Source organism: Xyrauchen texanus, chromosome 18 (genome assembly GCF_025860055.1).
Source record: "Xyrauchen texanus isolate HMW12.3.18 chromosome 18, RBS_HiC_50CHRs, whole genome shotgun sequence".
Lineage (NCBI taxonomy): Eukaryota > Metazoa > Chordata > Actinopteri > Cypriniformes > Catostomidae > Xyrauchen > Xyrauchen texanus.
The window spans coordinates 17,012,845-17,034,623 of NC_068293.1; the positions used below are offsets into that span (position 1 = coordinate 17,012,845).

The 21,779-nt window shown below is 41.8% G+C and overlaps 1 protein-coding gene across 1 annotated transcript in view; it reads right to left on the reverse strand.

The window, feature by feature from the left end:
* Positions 1 to 325: 325 nt before the first annotated feature.
* The window catches only part of LOC127659296 (protein Wnt-6-like), a 42,386-nt gene continuing 20,932 nt past the window's right edge, over positions 326 to 21,779 (reverse strand). Inside the window, exons 3-4 of the mRNA XM_052149048.1 lie at positions 5,423 to 5,727; positions 326 to 2,907 (exon numbers count right to left, since the gene is read on the reverse strand). Of these exons, the coding sequence (XP_052005008.1) occupies positions 2,446 to 2,907; positions 5,423 to 5,727 (767 nt within the window). The 3' untranslated portion in view covers positions 326 to 2,445. The remainder of the gene's footprint in view (positions 2,908 to 5,422; positions 5,728 to 21,779) is intronic.

Here is a 21,779-nt window from a genome sequence, read left to right on the forward strand (position 1 = left end):
CATCAGTCCAAATACAGTACATTCAAATTCGACAAAGGTACAAAAGATTAGTCTCTAAATTTGTACATTTTAAGTTACAAAATTGATTTAGTAAATTAGAAGCACTTCAATGCAATGTTTAATTGATTTGTAACAAATTTCATAATACTTTGTAATAACTATATGTTATCTCTAATAACTAGAGAGAGAAAAAACAGGAAATCATGATAAACATGGCAGAATAAGACTACTTTTTTTTTTTATGTATTTGAGAAAATAAAAATACAATTACAAAGAAAAACAGACAGGATTGTTTTTGTGTATTTTATTCAATGATGAGCAGCTATGAGTACGGTTTTTAGTTTCATTCTCTAGTTTTTTTTTGTATCTGAATTATCCTCCTTTCGTAGAAATTATGATTAAATATGCGAAATATACAATTCTAAAATGATTAATGCAAGACGACTTTATAAACAGTTGTTTTGAAGAGCAGTAGATATCATTCCACCACATTTCTCATATATCAGGTTAAGATATGTTTAACGTGTAGAACAGTCCACAGATAAAGCTGATTACTGTGGTTTCAAGTATTTTACATTTACTGGACATGCCATCACTTTTTACAATCTCAAATCCATTATATTTATTATGCTACTATTGCAAATGCATGTGAAAATTGTATTTGTCTATGGTCAGTGGCACACAAGATACGAACACAAGGAGAAAACTCCAGATGATACCTTCATTAAGGTATTTCAAAATAAAATGCAATACATTCCAAACAAAGGAAGTGGTGCTTGAGATTAACACTCGATGAAAGTCTTATGGCTGACCCTTTAAATATCTAGTGAAATTCTGCATTATTTAGGTCTGTTTCTTAACATTGCTGTTTATGATCTCATTAACGACACACACAGCAGAAATATTGTATTTCAAATATAATACATTTGTTTGACACTAAATATGGTGCTGAAAAGTCCAGAATTTGCCTTTTATGAAAATGCAGCATTTAGATGACCTACAGATACCACTGACAAATCAGAAGGGAGACATGGACAGCTCTGTGAAGAGTTGTCATCACCATGGAAACCACATCACAAACAATGGAAATGAATTTCTCATACACTCCTGTGATCAATGTCGTTAACCATCAGTTCTGATCAGTTTAGATAAGGGAATAGTACTAATAGGCATATGCAAGATCAACAATATGCAAGCACTCTTATTCTTAAAGGGTTAGTTATTCATAAATAAAAAACTCACGCTCATCTCATTCCAAACACATATGACTTTATATCTTCCATGGAACTAAACAGGAGATGTTGGGCAGAATGTTAGGGACTGACAGCCTCAGTCACATCTACCTTCACTGTATGGAAAAAGGTGCAATGAAAGTCAATGGTGTCTGAGGCTAACTTTCTGCCAAACATCTCCTTTTAAGTTCCACATAAGATAGAAAGTCATGCAGGGTTGGAACAACATAAGGGTGAGTATATCATGAGGGAATTTGCATTTTTGAAGGAACTATCCCTTAAAAAAAAAAAACTGAAACAAACCACTAAAAATGTGTTATACCTGGGGGCAAATAAATGTAACAAGAGTGATCAGTACCAGTAAAAGTGCACTAAAAGCCCATAAGACTAAATATTATACACAAAAATGGAAAGAAAGGGGGTTTGCTTTTTACCATTGAAAGAACTGATTTAAAAGTGAAATGACATGCTACTTTTCGTTTCAATGTTTTCCTGTTCAAAGTGCTTTTAAAAGAAGTTTACAGGGTATATTAGTCAATTCACTACAAGTAGTCATGTTAGACATTATAAATAAGATTATTTACTTTGTGTCCAGGCGATGCCCATTTTACAGAGTGCTGTGCCAAATATCCTTTACTTGATGTGCCTCTTACTTCAGACAGTACAGAGCAAGAGCAGCCTTTGCCATTGCACTGACATCATGCATAATGTTGCTGTGCTTCTGTTTTCTCAAACCATGGCTGCAATGCTGTCCCTGTGTGCATGTAGGTGTTCTCTCAAGACAGTAATGTGGAAGTGCTTCCATTCATTGACTCAACAAAGGATATAACCACTTCAATCAAACCAATGGACAAAATAAACAGGGCTAATCTAAAAGAAAAGATAGGCTTAAGCTCTCTTCACTTTGCTGATAAGGATTTCTGAATGTCTTGACTTCACAGCTGAAGAACCCCTCCTAAATCTTGAGTATTAAATGAGACTAGTAGTTCTACAGGTATGCTGTAGGGTGCATTATGAGTGAGACACTCCTCTAATGTTTTCCAAAACCTTAGGGTCTGAAATGTGCATACACATTTTTCAGTACATTCTACAGTAAATCTGGAATGTTCTAGATTCTTTGCAACAGAGCTTGTTTTGAGTGTTCTAGCATGACTTCCAATGGATTTTGCATTCTGAAGCACTCTTCTCAATTTCTACATGAAGAAAAGTTTGGTTAGTGACACAAACTGAGTTCTTTCCTAACAGAACACTTTTTACACTGGACTATGCAACACCAGTGGAAACGGCAGAGACAGTTTTCCTCCAGGACCACCGTCTCGTCCCAGTGTCCCCGCTCACAACACAGAAGGTCGCATCCACTCACATCCAGTGCCGTGCTGTTGCATATTCGGCCCCGTGTGCCCAGGGAACCCGTCTTCCTGTTGGGTAGGCAGAAGTCTGGTGACTCTGCCGAATAGATGAGATCCTGCTTGTCCGGTGGTTTGATGTTTTGGCCCACTGGGATGAGAGTCTTACCGTCATTCCCACCCATCACTTTGGATGCCCCGTTGAAGCGCTCAAGCAGACGGTCACCCACTTCACGGAAGTGAGGCATTTTCTTCCAGCAAGTCCGCAGAGTGCAAGAGCCAGACAGCCCGTGACATTTACATTCAGTTCTCATATAATTCTTCACCGCCTGCAGTTCAAGACACAAAGATAGTTCAGTGAGATAAAAGGAGAAGCTATTTAGAAGGAATTTACCCTCGTCTCTCCCCTCCCTCTCTCCTTTGTAGCTTCCAGCAACCCAAAAGCCAATCTGAGTGGCTGGATACATTTATTCTTAAAGTTCTATACCTGTTGAAATGAACATCTGATAAATGCTGCATTAACATTTTTTCTCTCATTAATTCCAAACAAGTCACTGCGAGACTTTATAAAAGAGTCCTCTTTTCACATAATCATTAACTGTAAAACATTGGTATCTGCCAAACACGTATATGTGCCCCCACCTCGCTCTTTAATGCCTATTTACCTGCAACTGACCCCATGCTAACAAGACCTGAGGCTATGAGGCAGTGACCCCTGTAAGATGAAGCACTACTGACACTGCTGAATAGCTGTTGTGAGGATTTGGCCAGTGGCCGATTTAGACGTGTAATTACTATTGGTGATTGCTTGAAGAAAACCATAAATCAGACTAATGAATTATATGGCTACTGAATAATAGATAGTAATATAAAATAAAATACAATTAGAAAAGAGCTTCTGCATGTTTCAAGAGTTTTTCAAAAACAAATATTCAAAGTTTTAATTGTACAGTATTATAAAAATAGCTATAATGCTGACTTTATGGCGGTAATAAATAGAATAGCAAAAATGATGATTTTCAAACACTTATCCTTCAAATGGTTTATTTATAGCTGTCTGTGCAAATAAAAATGGGATAGAAAAAAGTTATTTTATATAAAAAAAAATGACACTTCTCATGTAAGTTTCACAGTGACATTTTTTCTCATGTTACAGTACAACAATTATCTATCTTAATATAGAATAGACAACTATAACTAAGCCTTTGGTAATACGATTTCCTTGAAAAGTGTGAAAAAAGTAAAAAAAAAACTCTTACTATTACTATTAGTACTCTTACTATTACTCTTATATATTACTATACCATAGCTACTGTATATAAGGTAGAAATAGTAAGAATAGTTTGGTAGTAGTAGTATGCCATTCCAAAATCAGCTTCTGGGTCTGTGGTGCAACTTTGTCTTAACCAATTATGTGAGTTTGAGGTGGGACAATTTGTTTGTCCCACAAACAATAGGCATGTGAAATGTTCGGGGAAACAGTCAGTCAGTTTATGACTATTAAGCAGTCATTACTGGTGATACTAGTAGTACTGAAATTATACAATTCACCTTTAACTTTTTCATTCATTTAGATGGAATTACAATCAATGAGGGAAAGGTACAATAGGACTCAAAGAGAGCGGTGGTGTTTGTGAACTAGTCTAAACTCAGTTCAGTGCGTCTTCTCCAGCCTTTGCCAAGTATAGTTCCAAAACATTTCCAAGTTCTCCAATGCTTGGGCTTTTGAAGTGTGCCATCTGCTCATTTGAGCTTGACTATCTCTGAAGGGTTGTACAGGCAAAACAGCACACGACTGTGCTTGTAACACCTATGCACTGATGCATAGGAACATAAAAAACAATAATCTACTTCAAACCTGCATTCAAACATAAGGGCAACAAGTACTGATTGAAGTTGCTGTTAGCAAAGCAAGAAAGTAAATAAAAGCTACTTCAGTCATCATCACAATGAACATTTTTGTGTATTGTCGATTTGTGAACCAAGTCACAGGTCTATTCTGACATGGACAGCATTAACAAAACATTGCTAAAGGCAAATAATAAAATGTAACTAAGCATGCATTAGCCATGCATGTCAAATAAGAAACTATATACTTTAGGCTTATCAGCTTTTCAAATGGAGAAAAAATACTTTCTAAAAATGATCTTTCTATTTATATCTGTGCATCCAGTAAACTTAACAATCTTTCAACAACCTGTCTCTTGGTAGAAGCTAGCCATACCAAAATGGACAGCTTTCTCTCATCCTCAGAGATCACTTGCAAAACACAAGGTAAAGAAAATATGACCCAGACTACATTCAATTCAGGTTTGTTGGGTCACCATGGCCAATGTTAAATTCTAAAGGCAAAACCAATTGATAACCACAGGATAAGTTGATGTGATTTTTTTTTATTTGGCCAAATAGACCTGTTACCAATTTTTTCCCATCTTTGTTTTCCTACTCTTAATCATTTCTATGAAAAGCCTTTAATATTAAATGTGCTAGTCCTATACGTATATCGTCGCTTTCCAATGAAAAACACATATTTCCACGTTTGCCAATTTTGACTTTTTACCATAGACTGAATGTGCCAAATTACCTCTTCCTACTATTTGAATTGTGCATTGAAATGACAAGCGAAAAGAGTTCAATCAGGCTGTCTGTTTAACAAGTATCTTGTAAGATTATTTATGAGAAAATGAGTTTTTCCATGCTCTTGAAAAATGTGTTTTTTGCAGTTATGTGTTTTTCATCAGGCAGCGATGATATACAGTATAAAACTGTCTTGCCTTGCCAACATTATATAACATTATTGGTATTTATAGCTATTTTTGACAAAACAAAGGTGAAATAACCTACCAGCCTCCCGGCCTCGTTATTATGAAGGTCTATCAGTGTGCGAATGTCACTCTTGCCCTTTCTTCGTCTGGCATCCATGAACTGCTTGGACTTCTCATAGCCGAACTCCACGTCGTCCCCGCAGCCCCCCCACTCCCACTTCACTCCCTCAGTTGGGCCCATACTGCCTAAACGTGGAGGCGGCCCTCGGCTCCGCGTGGCCTCACAGCCACACTGCAGCAACTCCCCCATGCTGCAGGCCTGGGTAACTGCATGCGTCACTCCCGCTGCTGTGATGGCATACACAAATGCTGTCTCTCGGATATCTGTGAACACACACACAAACACTAATAACATCAAAGAATGAACTTCTGATTGTTGACAGCCATGCTGGGTTACATCGTACTCTGATAGTCATGCCACTTTAGATATCCTAAAGCTGCATGGACTATTTCCGCAGTGAGTTATACAGCTCACCAACAATGAGAGTACTACTGAGGCACAACCAGGGGGTCAGGAATTTGCTGGTTAGCATGTCCTCGATAGCTTCAGCTGGTAGATGCCAGAACTGCATCATCTGGTGCCAAAAAGCATGTTTCCCCAATTAACAGACATTGTGTTCAGTTATATGAGTATTGAATTATATTAAAGATATTTTATCAGTGACAGATTGTTTTAGAAGGGCTCCTAATGGTGTGAAATGGGCTTATATTTTTCCCATGTGATCAGTCACATGACAGCGAATTCTCGAGGTATATTAGAACTCCTTTGGTGCAACAACAACAGCCATTGCCATTTTTATGGTCCTTTACGATTGTTCCCTGTCAGACAGTAACATATGATCCTGGTGAGGTCTTGTATCAAAGCCATGGCACACTGTGTGGCATTTTGTCAGACTGTACGATACACATCAAGATTTTGGTCCCAATCATCCCGACTGGCAGCGCTGATGGGGTGTTTCATCTCGTCGTAGGAGCAGTCACACTGCAAAACTGTGACACAAAATTTCTGACACTGCCAGAACTTCGTTGCAGGCTAAGATTTAAAGTAAAAGCAATTAGTAAGTCGTCAGTGAATATGTCACACTAAGCGATCAAAGACTGCCAATTTTGCACTATGACCAGAGACATCTTTAGCATCTCTGACATTTGTATTAGATGGCAAAATCATGGCCAAAATTGCAGTGTGAACTTGGCTTAACCATTTTTCTGTAAAACTTCAATGTGTTCAGTCATATTTAACACTCTAATATTTGGGTCCCCAATAGGGAAGTGGTACTGCAGGGGGTCCGAATTATTCTTTGATCTAAAACTAAAAATATGCATTATACAAAAATACAATTGCAGCTAACTTCAGATAAAGCTAGTTAAGAAGCTAATGTTTTGCTAAATGTGTCATTGTCCTTACCACGTTAAAATGTATTATGTATCTACATCAACAGTGATTATTTTAATTGATTTGGAATGAAATCATCATCACATCAAAGTATGAAAACACATTAATAATATATAACTATATACATGTTATTATTATTATTTTAGGAAAGGCTTAAAATGCAACTCTCTATTGTGTACCGTATGTAACAGCTCTGTCTCTCTATTCATAGACCCCTGCTCAAAACCACTAATTCAAGCGCTCTTTAATTGAAACATACATCAACATGGATCTAAGAAGAGAACAGAGGAGAGCAGAGAAGTTGGAAAGGAAAGATGCATTTAACAACTCGTAGTAAGGGAGTTGAAAAGAATGACTTTTATCTGGTGTAAATGCTGGACGCAGTGAGCGTGCATTCACTCGGCAGCCCAGTGCCAATTCTATATCGCATAACTCAGTGAATGGGATTCATTAAAGCCAGTAAAATGGAATCAGGGCTCTGCAAGAGCAGCACACACAGAAACACACAGACACAAACGCACGCACGCACGCACGCACGCACGCACGCACGCACGCACACACAGATATTAATCCCAGCTGTCCATTCACATGCCTGCTGTCTTCTTCATACTGTGAGGCATTGTGTGTTTGTGTGTGTGTGTATGTGTGTGTGTCACTGTGTTCCTAAAACTGTGTGTGGGATGTGTTCTGATAAATGTGTGGGCATTTTGTCAGCACTCCACCTGAAAACACCAGTAGGTTTCTGGTGCACAAAACACCAACAATATATAAACAGAACGCTGTTCACTGGATTATTTTCCAAACATGCAGTGTCCTCTCAGAGTAAAAAGAGAACCAGCCTTCTTGGGTCATATATACATTAGGTGTAGATCCTCAGGTTCTGTGGATACTGACCAAAAAAAAATAAAAATCACAAAAAAGGCAATCTTCATAACCCCTACATGAAGCTCTCAGCTTACTGATGGTATATGGGTTGTCAGCCTGTTGTGCATTACTAGACAGTGCAGTATCTGGTTTCTGTTGATGATGCTATAAACCACCTGCATGTGTGTGGCAAGAATCAATGTCACTGACTGCTCATGTACTGTACGATATTTAATCTTTCTGTCTTAATGCAGGCCGATGTTTCTGAATGATGCAATAAATAACACACTAAGTTTGTTTTATTTTTAATTTTTTAATAACTTCATACAGTAAGAACAGGTATCATCTGCTATGCCACATCTTCATTTAAAATGTGTCCTAAGCAGTTATGACACAGCCAGTTTACAGCGACTTGTCTGTCCACAATAAAAGCAACAATTCTGCAATGTGGCAAAATCACAGCTAATAAGAATATGTTTGATGTATAATGGTGAAGTATGTTAAGCTGCACAAAAAAAATTACTGTTTTCAAACACGCAGGGGTGCAACTACCCATTTACAGGGGTACATGCAATATCAATGTTGGCATCCCGTTGAATTTTTCACTGTCCAGCACATTCAGGGAAAAAGGGATTTGGCACCCACTTTGTGTGGTGCCACCGGTGTTGCATACAATGGATAAGTCATTTTTGCACCCCTGCAAACAGATTTCCTGAATCTTCCATTGTTTGGACAAAAACATAAACTCTCCCAAAACCATAGATTGATGTGCATGCTGATATGTCAGGCTGGTCGCGATGCTCAAAAAACAGCAAAGTTTTGATAGCACCACAATGTTAACACTGTCAGGGGAAGTCAAACAACCAATGGATTACTTATAGTTCTTTCTGCAAATTAGGCTGGAATAGGAAAAAACATTTTAATATAGAAAAACTACACATTTCACCAACAGAATAATATACAGATATGTAGGAATGTCATAATATATTGATGCATTGATTATTGATAAGTTATTTTCTCAGTACCTTTTTCAATCTTCGATATATTAATATTAGCAGACTTTTAAATTAGAAGCCTAATTTTATGTGCTTTCCATTTCATTGTTAGTTGGCTTTCTGTTGTTTGGCGTAATAGCTTTGGGAGCTTAAGGGGGTGATATAACAACTACTGAAGCTGGTCGGACAGGTATCACACACAGGATGCGTCGATGTGGTGCAGACACAGTACAAAATTGTTACGAAGGTTTCGTAATTAAGAATGAAAAAAGTGACATTGATGAGGGTGCAGGTTAGTCTATGAAACTGGTGTAACTCCACAAACTTAACAATTAGAAATCTGGACTTTATTATGCAGATACATATATATATATATATATATATTATATATAGAGCAGAAGAGCAATGAGTCAGGAAACTTGTGTTTCTTCAAGAAAAATAAAAGCAAAGTACAAATAAACAAGGAAAGCCGAGCTTCCACAAAACAGAGAAACAAAAATAGGCACAAGGGTATAATAAGAATACGATTAGCTAGAGAACTGGTCACTGGAGCCACATGGTACATAGGCTCAAGACTGAACACGAAAGCGGGAAACAAACAGACTTATAAAGGCCTAGACACAGGTGAAGGGAATGAGGATTAACGAGCAGAGAGTTGAACAGGCTTAGGGGCGTTGGTGCCATCTTCCGGAGTGGAGAGAACAGAGCTCAAGGTATAAGTGCCATCTGCAGGCCTGGAAGGAGCATGGCATGGAAGGCTCAAGGAAAGCATTCCCTCCTGGTCTGGAGGGGAACAGCAACCCAAAGAGGAGATCCTTTACAATTTCTGTTTCCTGCATGTGTGCATAGCATATACAGCTGTCACGTGACAAAAGAATGAACGACTCGGATCAAAAGAGTTGAAAGGTGAACTAATAATGTCTGTATTCAGACTGAATGTTCCCACAAACGAAGCGACCAACAGACCAACTCTGAGGTTCTATTTTGAGAGTGAAAGTAAAGCTCTCCTTTCACTTTAATTAAATTTATAAAGTAATGGCTAATGATTTGGGTTCATTAAAATATGCAGTGCTAATGACATGTAGGAGGAAACGCCCACTTTATTTATGTTGAGAAACGTAGTCATAGAAACTTGTTTCGTTTTCCTCCATGTGGAATAAGGGTTCATGGGTTTAACTGGAGACTTTAATGTGAAAGCTAAGAATTTAGGACAGAAATGTATTACTATTGCATAATATTAATATAATAGATTAGAATAGAATTATCTGGGTCATAGGCACTTGCAGGATTTATTCTGAGGGTATGCACAAAAATCTGCCTAATTGAAATTGTTGCAAAAACAACAAATCATTAAATTGTAGTGACTTTGAGAATAAGTTCAAATAAGAATTTGAGTATAAGTAGCATTCATGTAACTATTGGCTAAAGAATTTCTTCCAGTACCCATTCAGAACAAACTATTCTCACACTATAAAAAGCAAAACACCACTGGGAATAGAACTGAACGCAGGTGTCTCAAGACGCGTTTTTATCAGTTGAAGAAGTTTTTTTTCATTAGCGCTCCTGTGAGAGATGCTAAAAACACATTGAAACGTGAAGCAGTTGTCAAAAGACATCTATCTAGCGAATGTTTACATGGAAAATGATTGAAAAACAGCACGAGTGGATGCAAAAACATGTTTAGTTTGAACAGCCCCTTGTTCACATGACACTCCACTAGCTGAAGTGTCTTAAAGTTACCTCTCAAAAAGCCTTTTGTCTCAGCTGTTTGTAGGGACATTTCCACTGTATCCATCTCTGTTTGTTCTCTGTATTCGTAAATATCCCTATATTGTTTTACTGTGTGAAATACCGCTCCAAGTGATTCAGTGAGAGAGTGCTCTGAACGAATTGTACTGAATCACGAATCGATTCAGACATTTTGCAAGCCTGTTTGGCCAATTCACTGAAAAAAACTATTTGCAAAACGTCTAGGTTACGGGCTCAGCGACATGGCCGGGAAGACACAACGTCTCATTCCCTCCATCAGGGAACGGAGGTTACATCCGTAACCTAGACGTTCCCCGTCTGTCGCTCTCTCCACGTTGTGTCGGAGAAGCGACACTAGGGGTCCAATTTAACACGCACTGAGGGAAGGGGTCTTACCCAATTCCCATTCTTCCAGGGGGGAAAAGACCCTGCGGAGACCACCCCTGCCCAACTGGGGAGGTACGGTGGTGAATACATCACATGTGTTTTTAGGCGACACGTGGAAGTGGCGCGGTGGCAGATCCAGCCTCAGCGAGGGTGGAGTTGCTACACATGGCGACCGGGGGGCAGCCGAAACTTACCCAAGGAAAACGCGGGTCTGCTGAGCACCTATTCCAGTACAGTGTAGATCTGAGTCCCCGCAGTGGATTGGGTCGGCAAGTTCCTATGCCGAACTGCGGACCCATGAGGGCTAGGGAGGAATCGACCAGGGATTTGCGTTGAGTGAAGTCTCCTAGGAAAAAAGATGCACTGTTTTACCTCAAGCGAGGGAAAGGGCGTATAGGCAAGCAATTCACCCGGCCAGCCAATCAGCGTGTTACCGAGTTCTACTGGCTCGGACCTGAGAAAACACGGGATGAAACTGACTCAACCCTGAGATTGTAGTCTCTCGTAAATGTGTTGGGTGTCACCCAACCCGCTGCTCTACAAATGTCTGCCAGGGAGGTATCCTTGGCCAGTGCCCACGAGGACGCAACACTCCTTGTCAAGTGAGCTCGGACCCGCGGGTGGGGGGGGGTGGTTGGGGGCACGGCCTGGGTGTGATAAGCCAACGAAATGGCATCTACAACCCAGTGGGAAAGCCTCTGTTTGGAGACAGCGTTTCCTTTCTGCTGTCCCCCAAAGCATACAAAGAGCTGCTCAGAGCGTCTAAAGCTCTGCGTGCGGTCCAGGTAGGTATGCAAAGCACGTACCGGACACAGCAATGAAGGGGCTGGGTCTGCCTCCTCCCGGGGCAGCGCTTGCAGTTTCACTACCTGGTCTCTGAAGGGCGTGGTAGGAACCTTGGGCACATAACCCGGTCGCGGTCTTAGGATCACATGAGTGTCTGCCGGACCGAACTCCAGGCAAGTGTCACTAACAGAGAACGCTTGCAGGTCCCCGACCCTAATGATGTGAGCGCGATCAGCAGGGCAGTCTTAAGAGAGAGGGCCCTGAGTCCAATTGATTCTAGCAGCTCGAAGGGAGGTCTCTGGAGGCCCGCAAGGACTACCGAGAGGTCCCATGAGGGGAACAGGCTTGGCCAGGAGGGATTTAACCTCCGGGCACCTCTTAGGAACCTGATGATTAAGTCGTGCTTACCAAGGGACTTGCCGTCTACTGCATTGTGGTGAGCCGCGATAGCAGCGACATACACCTTTAGGGTGGAAGGGGACAGCCTCTCTTGCAGGAATAAGAGCACCAACCTAACTGCGCACCTCTGTGGGTCTTCCACCATGGAAGAACACCAATCTGTGAACAAGCACCACTTCTGGGCGTAAAGCTGCCTGGTTGAAGGGGCTCAGGCTTGGTTGATCGTGTCTACGACAGTAGGTGGTAGACCAGCTAGATCTTCCGCGTCCCGTCCAGGGACCAGACGTGGAGTTTCCAAAGGTCTGGATGCGGATGCTAGAGCGTGCCCTGCCCCTGAGAAGGAAGGTCCTTCGTTTTTCGGCAGGCGGGGGTGATTGTCACACGGTGCGTGCCGTGGTGCCATGCTCGTCTTGGGACTCGAGTCTGAAGCCAGTGCTGAATCGGTCTCATATGCATCAACCCCAGCGGCGTAGTCGTGGCGGAGGATGCTATATGCCCCAGGAGCCTCTGGAAGATTTTTAGAGGGACCGTCGTTCCTGGCCTGAATTTGGCAAGGCATTTCAGCACCGACTGTGCACGCTCGTTGGTGAGACGTGCGGACATTGAGACTGAGTCTAACTCCATGCTGAGAAAGGAGATGCTCTGGACCGGGGTGAGCTTGCTCTTTTCTTGGTTGACCTGAAGCCCCAAGCGGCTGAGGTGCCTGAGCACCTGGTCTCTGTGAGCACATAGTAACTCTCGGGAGTGGGCCAGTATGAGCCAGTCTTCGAGGTAATTGAGTATGCGGATGCCGGCTTCTCGGAGCGGGGCAAGAGCTTCCTCTGCAACCTTCGTGAAGATGCGAGAGGACAGAGACATGCCGAAGGGGAGGACTTTGTACTGGAATGCCTGGCCGTCGAACGCGAACCGTAGAAAACGTCGGTGTCGCGGCAAAATTGAGACGTGGAAGTACGCGTCCTTCAGGTCTACCGCTGCAAACCAATCTAGGTGCTGGACGCTTGTCAAGATACACTTTGTGTGTGAGCATTTTGAACGGGAGTTTGAACAGTGCTCGATTGAAAACTCGCAGGTCCAAGATTGGTCGTAAGCCGCCGCCTTTCTTGGGTACAATGAAGTAAGGGCTGTAGAAACCCTTCTTCATTTCGGTTGGAGGGACAGGCTCTATCGCGTCTTTGAGTAGAAGAGTAGCGATCTCCGCGCGCAGGAGTTTGGCATGTTGGCCGTGCACTGCGGTAAAGCGGACGCCCGTGAAGGGGGGCGGGGGCCTGGAAAACTGAATTGCGTAACCGAATTAGATGGTCCGGGCCAGCCAGCGAGACGGGTTGGGAAGTGAAAGCCATGCATCCAATCTCCGTGCTAGGGGCACCAAGGGGGCGGTTATTTTTGACGTACCTGGCGGGGCTTCGCAGCGGGTTGGAGCAGGTAGTACGCCGTCAGGAGGCACGGACACGTCCCGAGGCTCTCGTGCTGAGAAAAGACTCAAAGCACTTACCTTGCTCCGCACATCCGGCAGGGGGCGGGTTGATGACTGAGGAGGAGGTCCCGTAGTGGCGTCCTCTGGACTCGTCAGAACCGGCCGGCCGGGGAACAGTCGTGGGGCTAAAGGCGGATCTGGGGCCGCGTTCAGCGTGCCAGGACTGTTGAAGCCTGGCGGCAGAGTGCCGTGAGAATGGCATTTGTGGGCCAGGTGACCCAGAGACAAAAAAGGAAATAGCTCTATTATAGAGAATGTGAGTATCGCAGCCCCCGTTAGGGGGTGTGGCAAATGAAATTAATTCAACAAAAGATTCTCCTCCCCGACCGCAATGCTGCCACAGCTATGTTCTCGCACTGAGAACATAACCTTATTGGAAAGAAAACGCTCATCCCGAGCTCGGACGGAAGCCAGCAAGCGTACCGGGGAGGCGGGAGGCTCGCGGGGATTTACCCGGCGAACACAGCCCGTCTTTATCCCCAAATCCCCTTCATCGCCCGCGGCGCCTGCCCCAATCCCGTAGGAAAGAGGCGAGGTGCGGGGGGCGGCTGAAGTGGCTTTCTCCCATGACAAAAGAAAGCCTACGACCGCAATGTTGTCATGGCTATGTTCTCGCACTGAAAACATAGACCATTCATAAAAACGCTGCCTGCGTGTAATCGCAACCCAGGTACGCCAGGCAGCTTTTATGACCGTAGGAGGTGGGGAGAAATTGACCGCATCCAGAAACTACACAGAGGCGGAAACACGTCTTTAAAAAGACGCATCCTGAAAAGGACGTTCAACGCCGCTCTGTATTGCTCTTTTAGAGAAAATCACTCTCTTAAACAACTCTCTTAGAGTTTGGGTTTCTGCACTGTCGAAGTGCCCAGGGGCAATTGCACTGCCGTGCAAGAAGGAGAAATCGCTGCTGTAATGCGCCCTCAATCCAACAGCATGCAGAATGTCAGAGGAATACTGGAACTGGTGTGATCTCACGCGAACAGCATGCACAACCATCGGCTCCAAAGAAAATTTCTGAATGAACTCTAGTATTTGCCTCGCCTTTGTACCCGTATGTCCGGGGGCGGGGTATGCAAATACTGACTGCCAACTTCTCATTGGGCTTTTTTCAATGGATCAGAGGTATATTCGGTGCTCAAGAGAGACCCCTAGTGTCGCTTCTCCGACACAACGTGGAGAGAGCAACAGACGGGGAACAGCCAACATAAATACGGGACACACTTTATGATTGGTTAAATATTCTGAGAGTTTCTCAGGTCAGTAGTAGCGTTTATGGAACACACACACAGCTTTAGGCGCCACTGGTCTGGGTTATATTATAAACTGTGTAAATGTAGAGCTGACCAAAATAAAGAGGGACATGTTTTAAGTATTTGGAAATATTTTAAAATTGAAAATATAATTTTTCATGTCATTCTAACCCTGTGCAATATTTTAAGTGGTTAAAGCCTTAAAGGAAATTATATAGCCCTATTATGTGATTCTAATATATATACACAGTACATTACTACTTAAGCTGAAATTTGCCCCTTTTACATCCCATTCCAAACTAATCCAATACTTTCGTAATACCGAGGCTGTCCTAACAGACACAAGGTAAAAATCACTTGATTTTACCTCCCTCTCTTATTTTTTTCCTTCAAGACACAAATTCCAAACAAATTTTGTGCAGCTGTCTATGCCCAGGCCTGCCTGGGAAAGAGAGTGAGAACTTAATGCCAGAAGGGGCTTCTGTAAGAATTAGCAAATATTTTTTAATACTCAATCTTTGAGTCAGTGAAGCATGGGGCTGCAGGATGAAAAGATATGAGGAGAAGGCAGGGCCCCTCCAGTGGCTCCACCAGCTCTGACAGGTGGGAATAATTTTGATTGATTTATTTTGCCACCATGTGCTGCCTGCATGCAGAGTGGGTTGAGACAATCTCTAATGCTGCACAGATCTTGTTGCATACTTGCGATCCAATTTTATCAACTGAAGGCAACCTCACAAACACACATATGCTCGAGGATAGAGTGAGTAATTCTCAAATTATGTACAACATAGTTACTCTTGCAAGCACAAGAGATCCATTACGGCAGGGCTGACTGTCCCTTTAAATAATAACACATATTCATGCAGTCCTTCACGCTGTGTACACTGGCCTCTGGCCTGTTTGAACAGTGGGGTTGGAAATAGAACCTTCTGGAACAGGACTTAAGAATGCCATACTACAGTGTGTGATTTTTTTGTGGTGTTAGGCTTGTAGCACATATATTATGGGCGTGAAACAGGATTAAAGGAAGAAAAAAAAATAAGAGAGCTTATTATCTTTATACTTGCAAAAATGGTCTGCCTCCAGGCTTGAAGATGTACTGCATTTTGTTATCTGATACAAGCTTACCATTTTATCTTTCTCGCTTTCATCCCCTCTCTATCCCTATTTCCTTCTATCAAACACACACATACTTACACACTAACTGTGTTCTTTTTTATTTCATTTTTTTGATTTTCTCCCCAATTTGGAATGCCCAATTCCCAATGCACCCAAGTCCTTGTGGTGGCGTAGTGACTCACCTCAATCCGGGTAGCAGAGGACAAATCTCAGTTGTCTCTGTGTCTGAGACCATCAATCCGCACATCTTATTATGTGGCTTATTGAGTGCGTTACAGCGGAGACATAGTGCATGTGGAGGCCCATGCTATTCTCTGTGGCATCCATGCACAGCTCACCACTGCCCCACTGAGAGCAGGAACCACACATTATAGCGACCATGAGGAGGTTACACCATGTGACTTTACCCTCCCTAGCAACTGGGTCAATTTGGTTGCTAGGGAGACCTGGCTGGAGTCACTCAGCACGCCCTGGATTCGAACTAGCGACTCCAGGGGTGGTAGTCAGTGTCAATACTCGCTGAGCTACCCAGGCCCCCATACTAGCTCTGTTCTAATATGTAGTGAGCGGTCTATGGAGGCATCATACTCTAGCCGTGCAACAGACAAAGTCTAAGCAAAAGCTAAGCAGCTTAAAGTGATATTTCACCCCAAAATGAAAATCCTTTCATTTACTCACCCCTCATGCCAAAACACAAGAAGAAGAATTAGAAAGTGAAAGTTAGTGGAGATTGACTGAGCAGAGAGGAAAATTGATAGAAAAACAGGACTTAAATATTGATCTTTTTCGCACCCACGCCTATAATATAGCTTCTGAAGATGCTTATTTAACCACTGGAGTCTTATGAAATACTTTAAAGCTGACTTTTGTGATTTATGAAGCTTAAACATTTTGGCACCCATTCACATACATTGCATGGACAAAAAGAGCTGAACAATTATTCTAAAAATCTTAGTTCAGCAGATGAAAGAAATTCATACAAATCTGGGATGGCATAAGGGTGAGAAAATTAGTAAAGATTTTCTTTTTTGGGTGAACTATCCCTTTAATTATGCAGACTCCTGAGATACCTTGAAGGTAATTTCGCACATATACTTTGCAGAGAATTCGAAGACAAAGCAATGCCATGAGCTCATGAAAAAAATAAATCCAAGATGTTGGATGAAGCGAGATAAATGTTGATTATAAATATCATGTAATATAATATAATATCATGTACATTTAATTTAGTATGGAAAGATATTAATACAAATACAGTTCAGTGTAATTAAAATTGTTGCCCAATGTTTGTGTGGACTATGCATTTTTATGCTTATAAGACTAATGTGCTGTTAGCCTAGCAACATGCTAGTGTCAAACTATATTGAAGTCCATTGTAAGAATCAAATCATGCAAAGTCCTATTTGTGTGGCAAGTATAGAGCATTTAGAATTCGAACCATGATGGTTATGGTAATGCAAGAGGCCAAATCCACACTAATCTGGTTTATGGTTTGAAAACTTTGTTTTTAGTTTCCTATCATCATCTTTTTCCAAATTATACAATATTAGAGAGCATTTTTGAAAATCTCCATTTTCGGTTGAGGAAAATGTCATTCCAAAGTAGATGTGAGGTGTAAACGTAGCAAAATAAATGCGTTTTTAATCAAAAATGTATTAGTGTGGGCATAACTATAGAATGCAGCTGTATGTAGGCAGTAGCCAGTGAGGCCACTTACTATGTTTTGGAAAAGAGCTACTGAGTTCAAATGTGAGGTCACAATCACTACTACCAGAATACTCAAGATACCAAACACATCTGCTGAACAAATGTGAAGAAACAAGGTTATTTCTGACAGTAACAGGTGAGGGAACTACTGATTTTCATTACAGAATTTACACTCTGATTTATTCATGAAGACCCAACATGTCAGTGATTGATTGGTTATTATGAATTTAGTGACACCACACAATAATTCGAATTTCAACTTGTGTACAGATACATGCTTGTTGACATTCCGATACCTGAACCCGAGGAAAAACGTCAGTGACCTTTTTACTCCAGACAATGCACGATCACCCAACACTGATCGACACAGACTGAAACAAGAGGTCTTGACAGCAAAAATAATGTGGCACATTCCTTAGGTGACAGGGCAAATTGCACACACACTGCATCCTAATAATTTCTGTAGTTTCTAATTGGAACCAGATATTGTCTCTGAACGGTTTTAAGGACTTCATTGCAACCTCAGATACAACATGTAAGAGCTGCCGGCAGCATTTCCAGCAAATCTTGGCATTTGAAGGCCGCTCCCTTGGGCCAAGAAAACAAGCTTTGGTTTACATGTTTGAATAGAGCAAGAAAATAGCCCCCAGTTATTTAGCAATGAAAGAAATATGTGACATGTTTTGTACAACCCTATTGCACAGTGCAGGAAGTAAACCTGCCTTAGCAGAGCTCTCTGCTCTGACACGTGATCATTACAGCCGGGTCTCATGGTAATTGTGGTAAATGCTTGAAAACAGAAGAACACTTAAGCCTCACATATAGACACACAAGAATTTATGATTAATTTCCATTTTGTGAGGCATTCTCCTGTGCTCAGTCTGAGCTGGGTAGACAGAGAGGAATCATGTTGCGATCCGTGTGTGAACACGTCCACACTGGAGGCCAAATCATGAACTCAGTCAGCTCCAGACCTGGATATGACAAGCCTACATCTCTCTACATCACTTTGATAAGGGCATACAAAAACTATGGGCATACAAAAACTAGATTAAGCACATAAAGAACTTGTAAAATTAGGCACAACTTTTTAGTGACCATCTCAATGTCTTCCTCTAGTGGCATAGTACAGAGTATGGGGAGAAAAAATAGTGCCCTCTTCTGGTGCCAACCAATAAAACAATGTTTGATACAGCAAAGCATGTCAGTATATTCAGAAAGGAATACTGGCTTCCTATTATTGAATTCCAAAGTATACCTTGTATAATGCACACAATTGTTTTTTAATAGTGAGGTAAACAATAGGCATGATAAACATTTCAAACAGTGCTTTGCTACATTGTTATCACATGACCTCACTTTGCTTGTCACATGACCTCATCTTGTTGCACTATTATGTGTGTTCAACTTCACGCAGCTCTGCGCAGACCAATCAGACAAACATGCAATGCATGCAGGTTAGAAATTTTCACTGCGCCCAAACATCCATACCTCCTTATTATATAGAATGCCCAAAACAGTGTGCCAATGGAGTATGTCAGATTCTTCAGTATTCATAAAACAATACGTGAGAAATACCCAGATGACCTACTATTTCTGGTGAGATTCTGAAGGGCGGATCGACTGGACACTTTACCATCCTATAATCCTCTGGGAACTGAGGCTACGTCACATTCAAATTGTTAGATTTAATAGTAAGGTGGTGAACCGCCAGTTGGATGGCTCATCTCAATTGTAAGTGATGTATATGTAACCGGTCTTGCATGACCCACTTCGTACCGGATCCGAACCGGCATGTCCGGCATGGGAGGCAGGCGCACTAACATGGAGGCTAAAGGCTATGGCCTCTAGTGTCAGTCGCAAGTGCATCTATTGAGGGTAGGGGAGTAAGGTTTACAAACAGCAGATACCAGCTGGCTACCATTACACTCACCCCCTTAAGCTCACTTCCTTCTGGGTCAAGGCACTACTGTAACCAATCCCACTCACTTCGCACCATCGAGTCAGATTTTCTGCATGAAGGCACGAGCCTATGCAGCTACTAGAGAGTATGGCCAGCTTATGCAGCATCTCGTTCCGAGGCATTCCCTTTTGTAGGAACTCAAGCTGTGTAGTCATATTGGGAATGATATACAGTACATTCACGCCATGCGAACAGTAGCTGCCAACTGTCAACACCCATGTGGCAAGCATATAGAAGGGCACAATTGAGCTAAATCATCTGAATAAAACAGAGGGAATTATGAGTTTATTCCTGTTCCAACAGAGATAACCTGGGAAGAAGGAGTCAAACCATCGTCCAGAATATGAAATATAACAAATGTATGCAGAGAGAACCATCCAAATGTCCTCCAAGGATGCACCTTTAGCCAAAGCCCATGAGGATGCCATGCTCATTGTAAAATGAGCTTGAATACCTGAAGGCGAAGGTAAACCGCATGCTTCGTAAGCACATGAAATTGCATCAACTAGCCAATGAGACAGTCTTTGCTTGGACATGTAAACACCCCTGTTGCGGCCACCAAATCACACTAAAAACTGCTCTGATTTATGCCACTGGCTAGTATTGTCAACATAATCTCACAGTGCCACACTGGGCAAAGCATATGCAAACTTTGATGCTCCTCTGACTCAAATGGGGGAGGATAGAAAGCCTGAAAATGAATAGCCTGGTGGCAAAATGATGTAGAAACGGCCTTGGGCAAATAGCCTAAACAAAGTCTTAACACCACCCTTGAACACCAAGCGCAAAATCTATATGTAAGGGATTAACCGACAGGGCATGCACATCACTAACCCTTTTAGATGACGCCAATGCCACCAGCAGGGCCGTTTTAAGAGTCAGAAGCTTATCAGCAACTGTTGCCAAGGGCTCAAACAGAGCACCCAAGAGTGCCTCCAAAACAGATAAATCCCATAAAGGAACAAGGACGGGATGAAAAGATTTGGGTAGTGTTGGGTTTGAGTCCACCTTAGTCGAGTCAGAGTCATGTCCGAGTCTTTAAACAATCGAGTCAGAGTTGAGTCCGACTCCAAAAGGAGTAGAGTCGGACCTAAGTCCATAACAGGCCGTGTCCGAGTCCGAATGAATCTGTTAATGAATCTGAATTAAAATTGTAACCGTAAACTTAACATCAATATTTTAAGCTTATTTTAAACTTAACAGCTAAGAAAAAAAATTGTCAATATAAATGTAACAAAAACACGTCTGTTGTGTTTCATATATACATTTTATGATTAGTATCCTGCTGAACAGACTTCAAAGTGGTTTCAGAATGAAAGCATATGCTATAGGTTTATGAATACTGTCCGTCAACACACTTCTTATTGCATTCTGTTGATATTTCAATTATTTGTTGTTCTTCCATCCACTCAAACACAGACTAAAGAAAGCGAAATCTGCGTTAATCATTAAAACCAAAGTTATAATGTTTTGAATTTTAATTTAGTTTTTATTTGTACTTAATTTTCAATTTGTCAATTCAATTTAATTTTATTTTATTTAAAATTATCCCAATCTAAAAAAATAATAGTCTATACTGAAATTTCTTTCTGAATCTTTTTTCTCTATCTGCCAACTGATTTGGGAAAATATAGTACATCAAATTAGTCAACACAGTAGTTATTAGCACACGCTGAGAAGTTATGTCTCAATATTTGACTACAAATGCTACATCCAAAAACATTGGAAAAACCTACTGATAATATTAGGGCCATGTCATCACAGATGTGATTTTCTAGTTAATTTGCGGGAAACCACACAATACAGGGCAGTTCTGCATGCTGCTCGTGTACCTAAATCCCTGATGCATCCATGTGCATCTCGCAGCAACTGCCACAAAAGATACAAAATAATAATAATTGATATTTGCTTGACCGGCAGCCATGCTGTTCTGCAACCAGTCTGAAATCTTTAAATACCAACCAAAGAAAATTGCCTGGGTTGCGGAACCCACGTTGTCAAGAAAAGAGCAGTCACCTCTCCCCTCAGGTTAGATCACCGTTGCTCCCGGTCTCTGTCCCTGCGGCCACCGATCACTGGCCGATTATAGCCCCGGCATCACAAACCCTCCTGGACAGGACCTCACCTGCATTGGCACATCAACTGCCTCGAGTTGCTGGTGGTACTGCTCGCCCTGCGGAGCCTACGGCTGTTGATTCAGGGCAAGCACGTGTTGGTCTGGACGGATCACCAAGGCGGTTTACTCTCCCGTCTCATGTCACAACTCGTGACTCCTCTGGAGTCA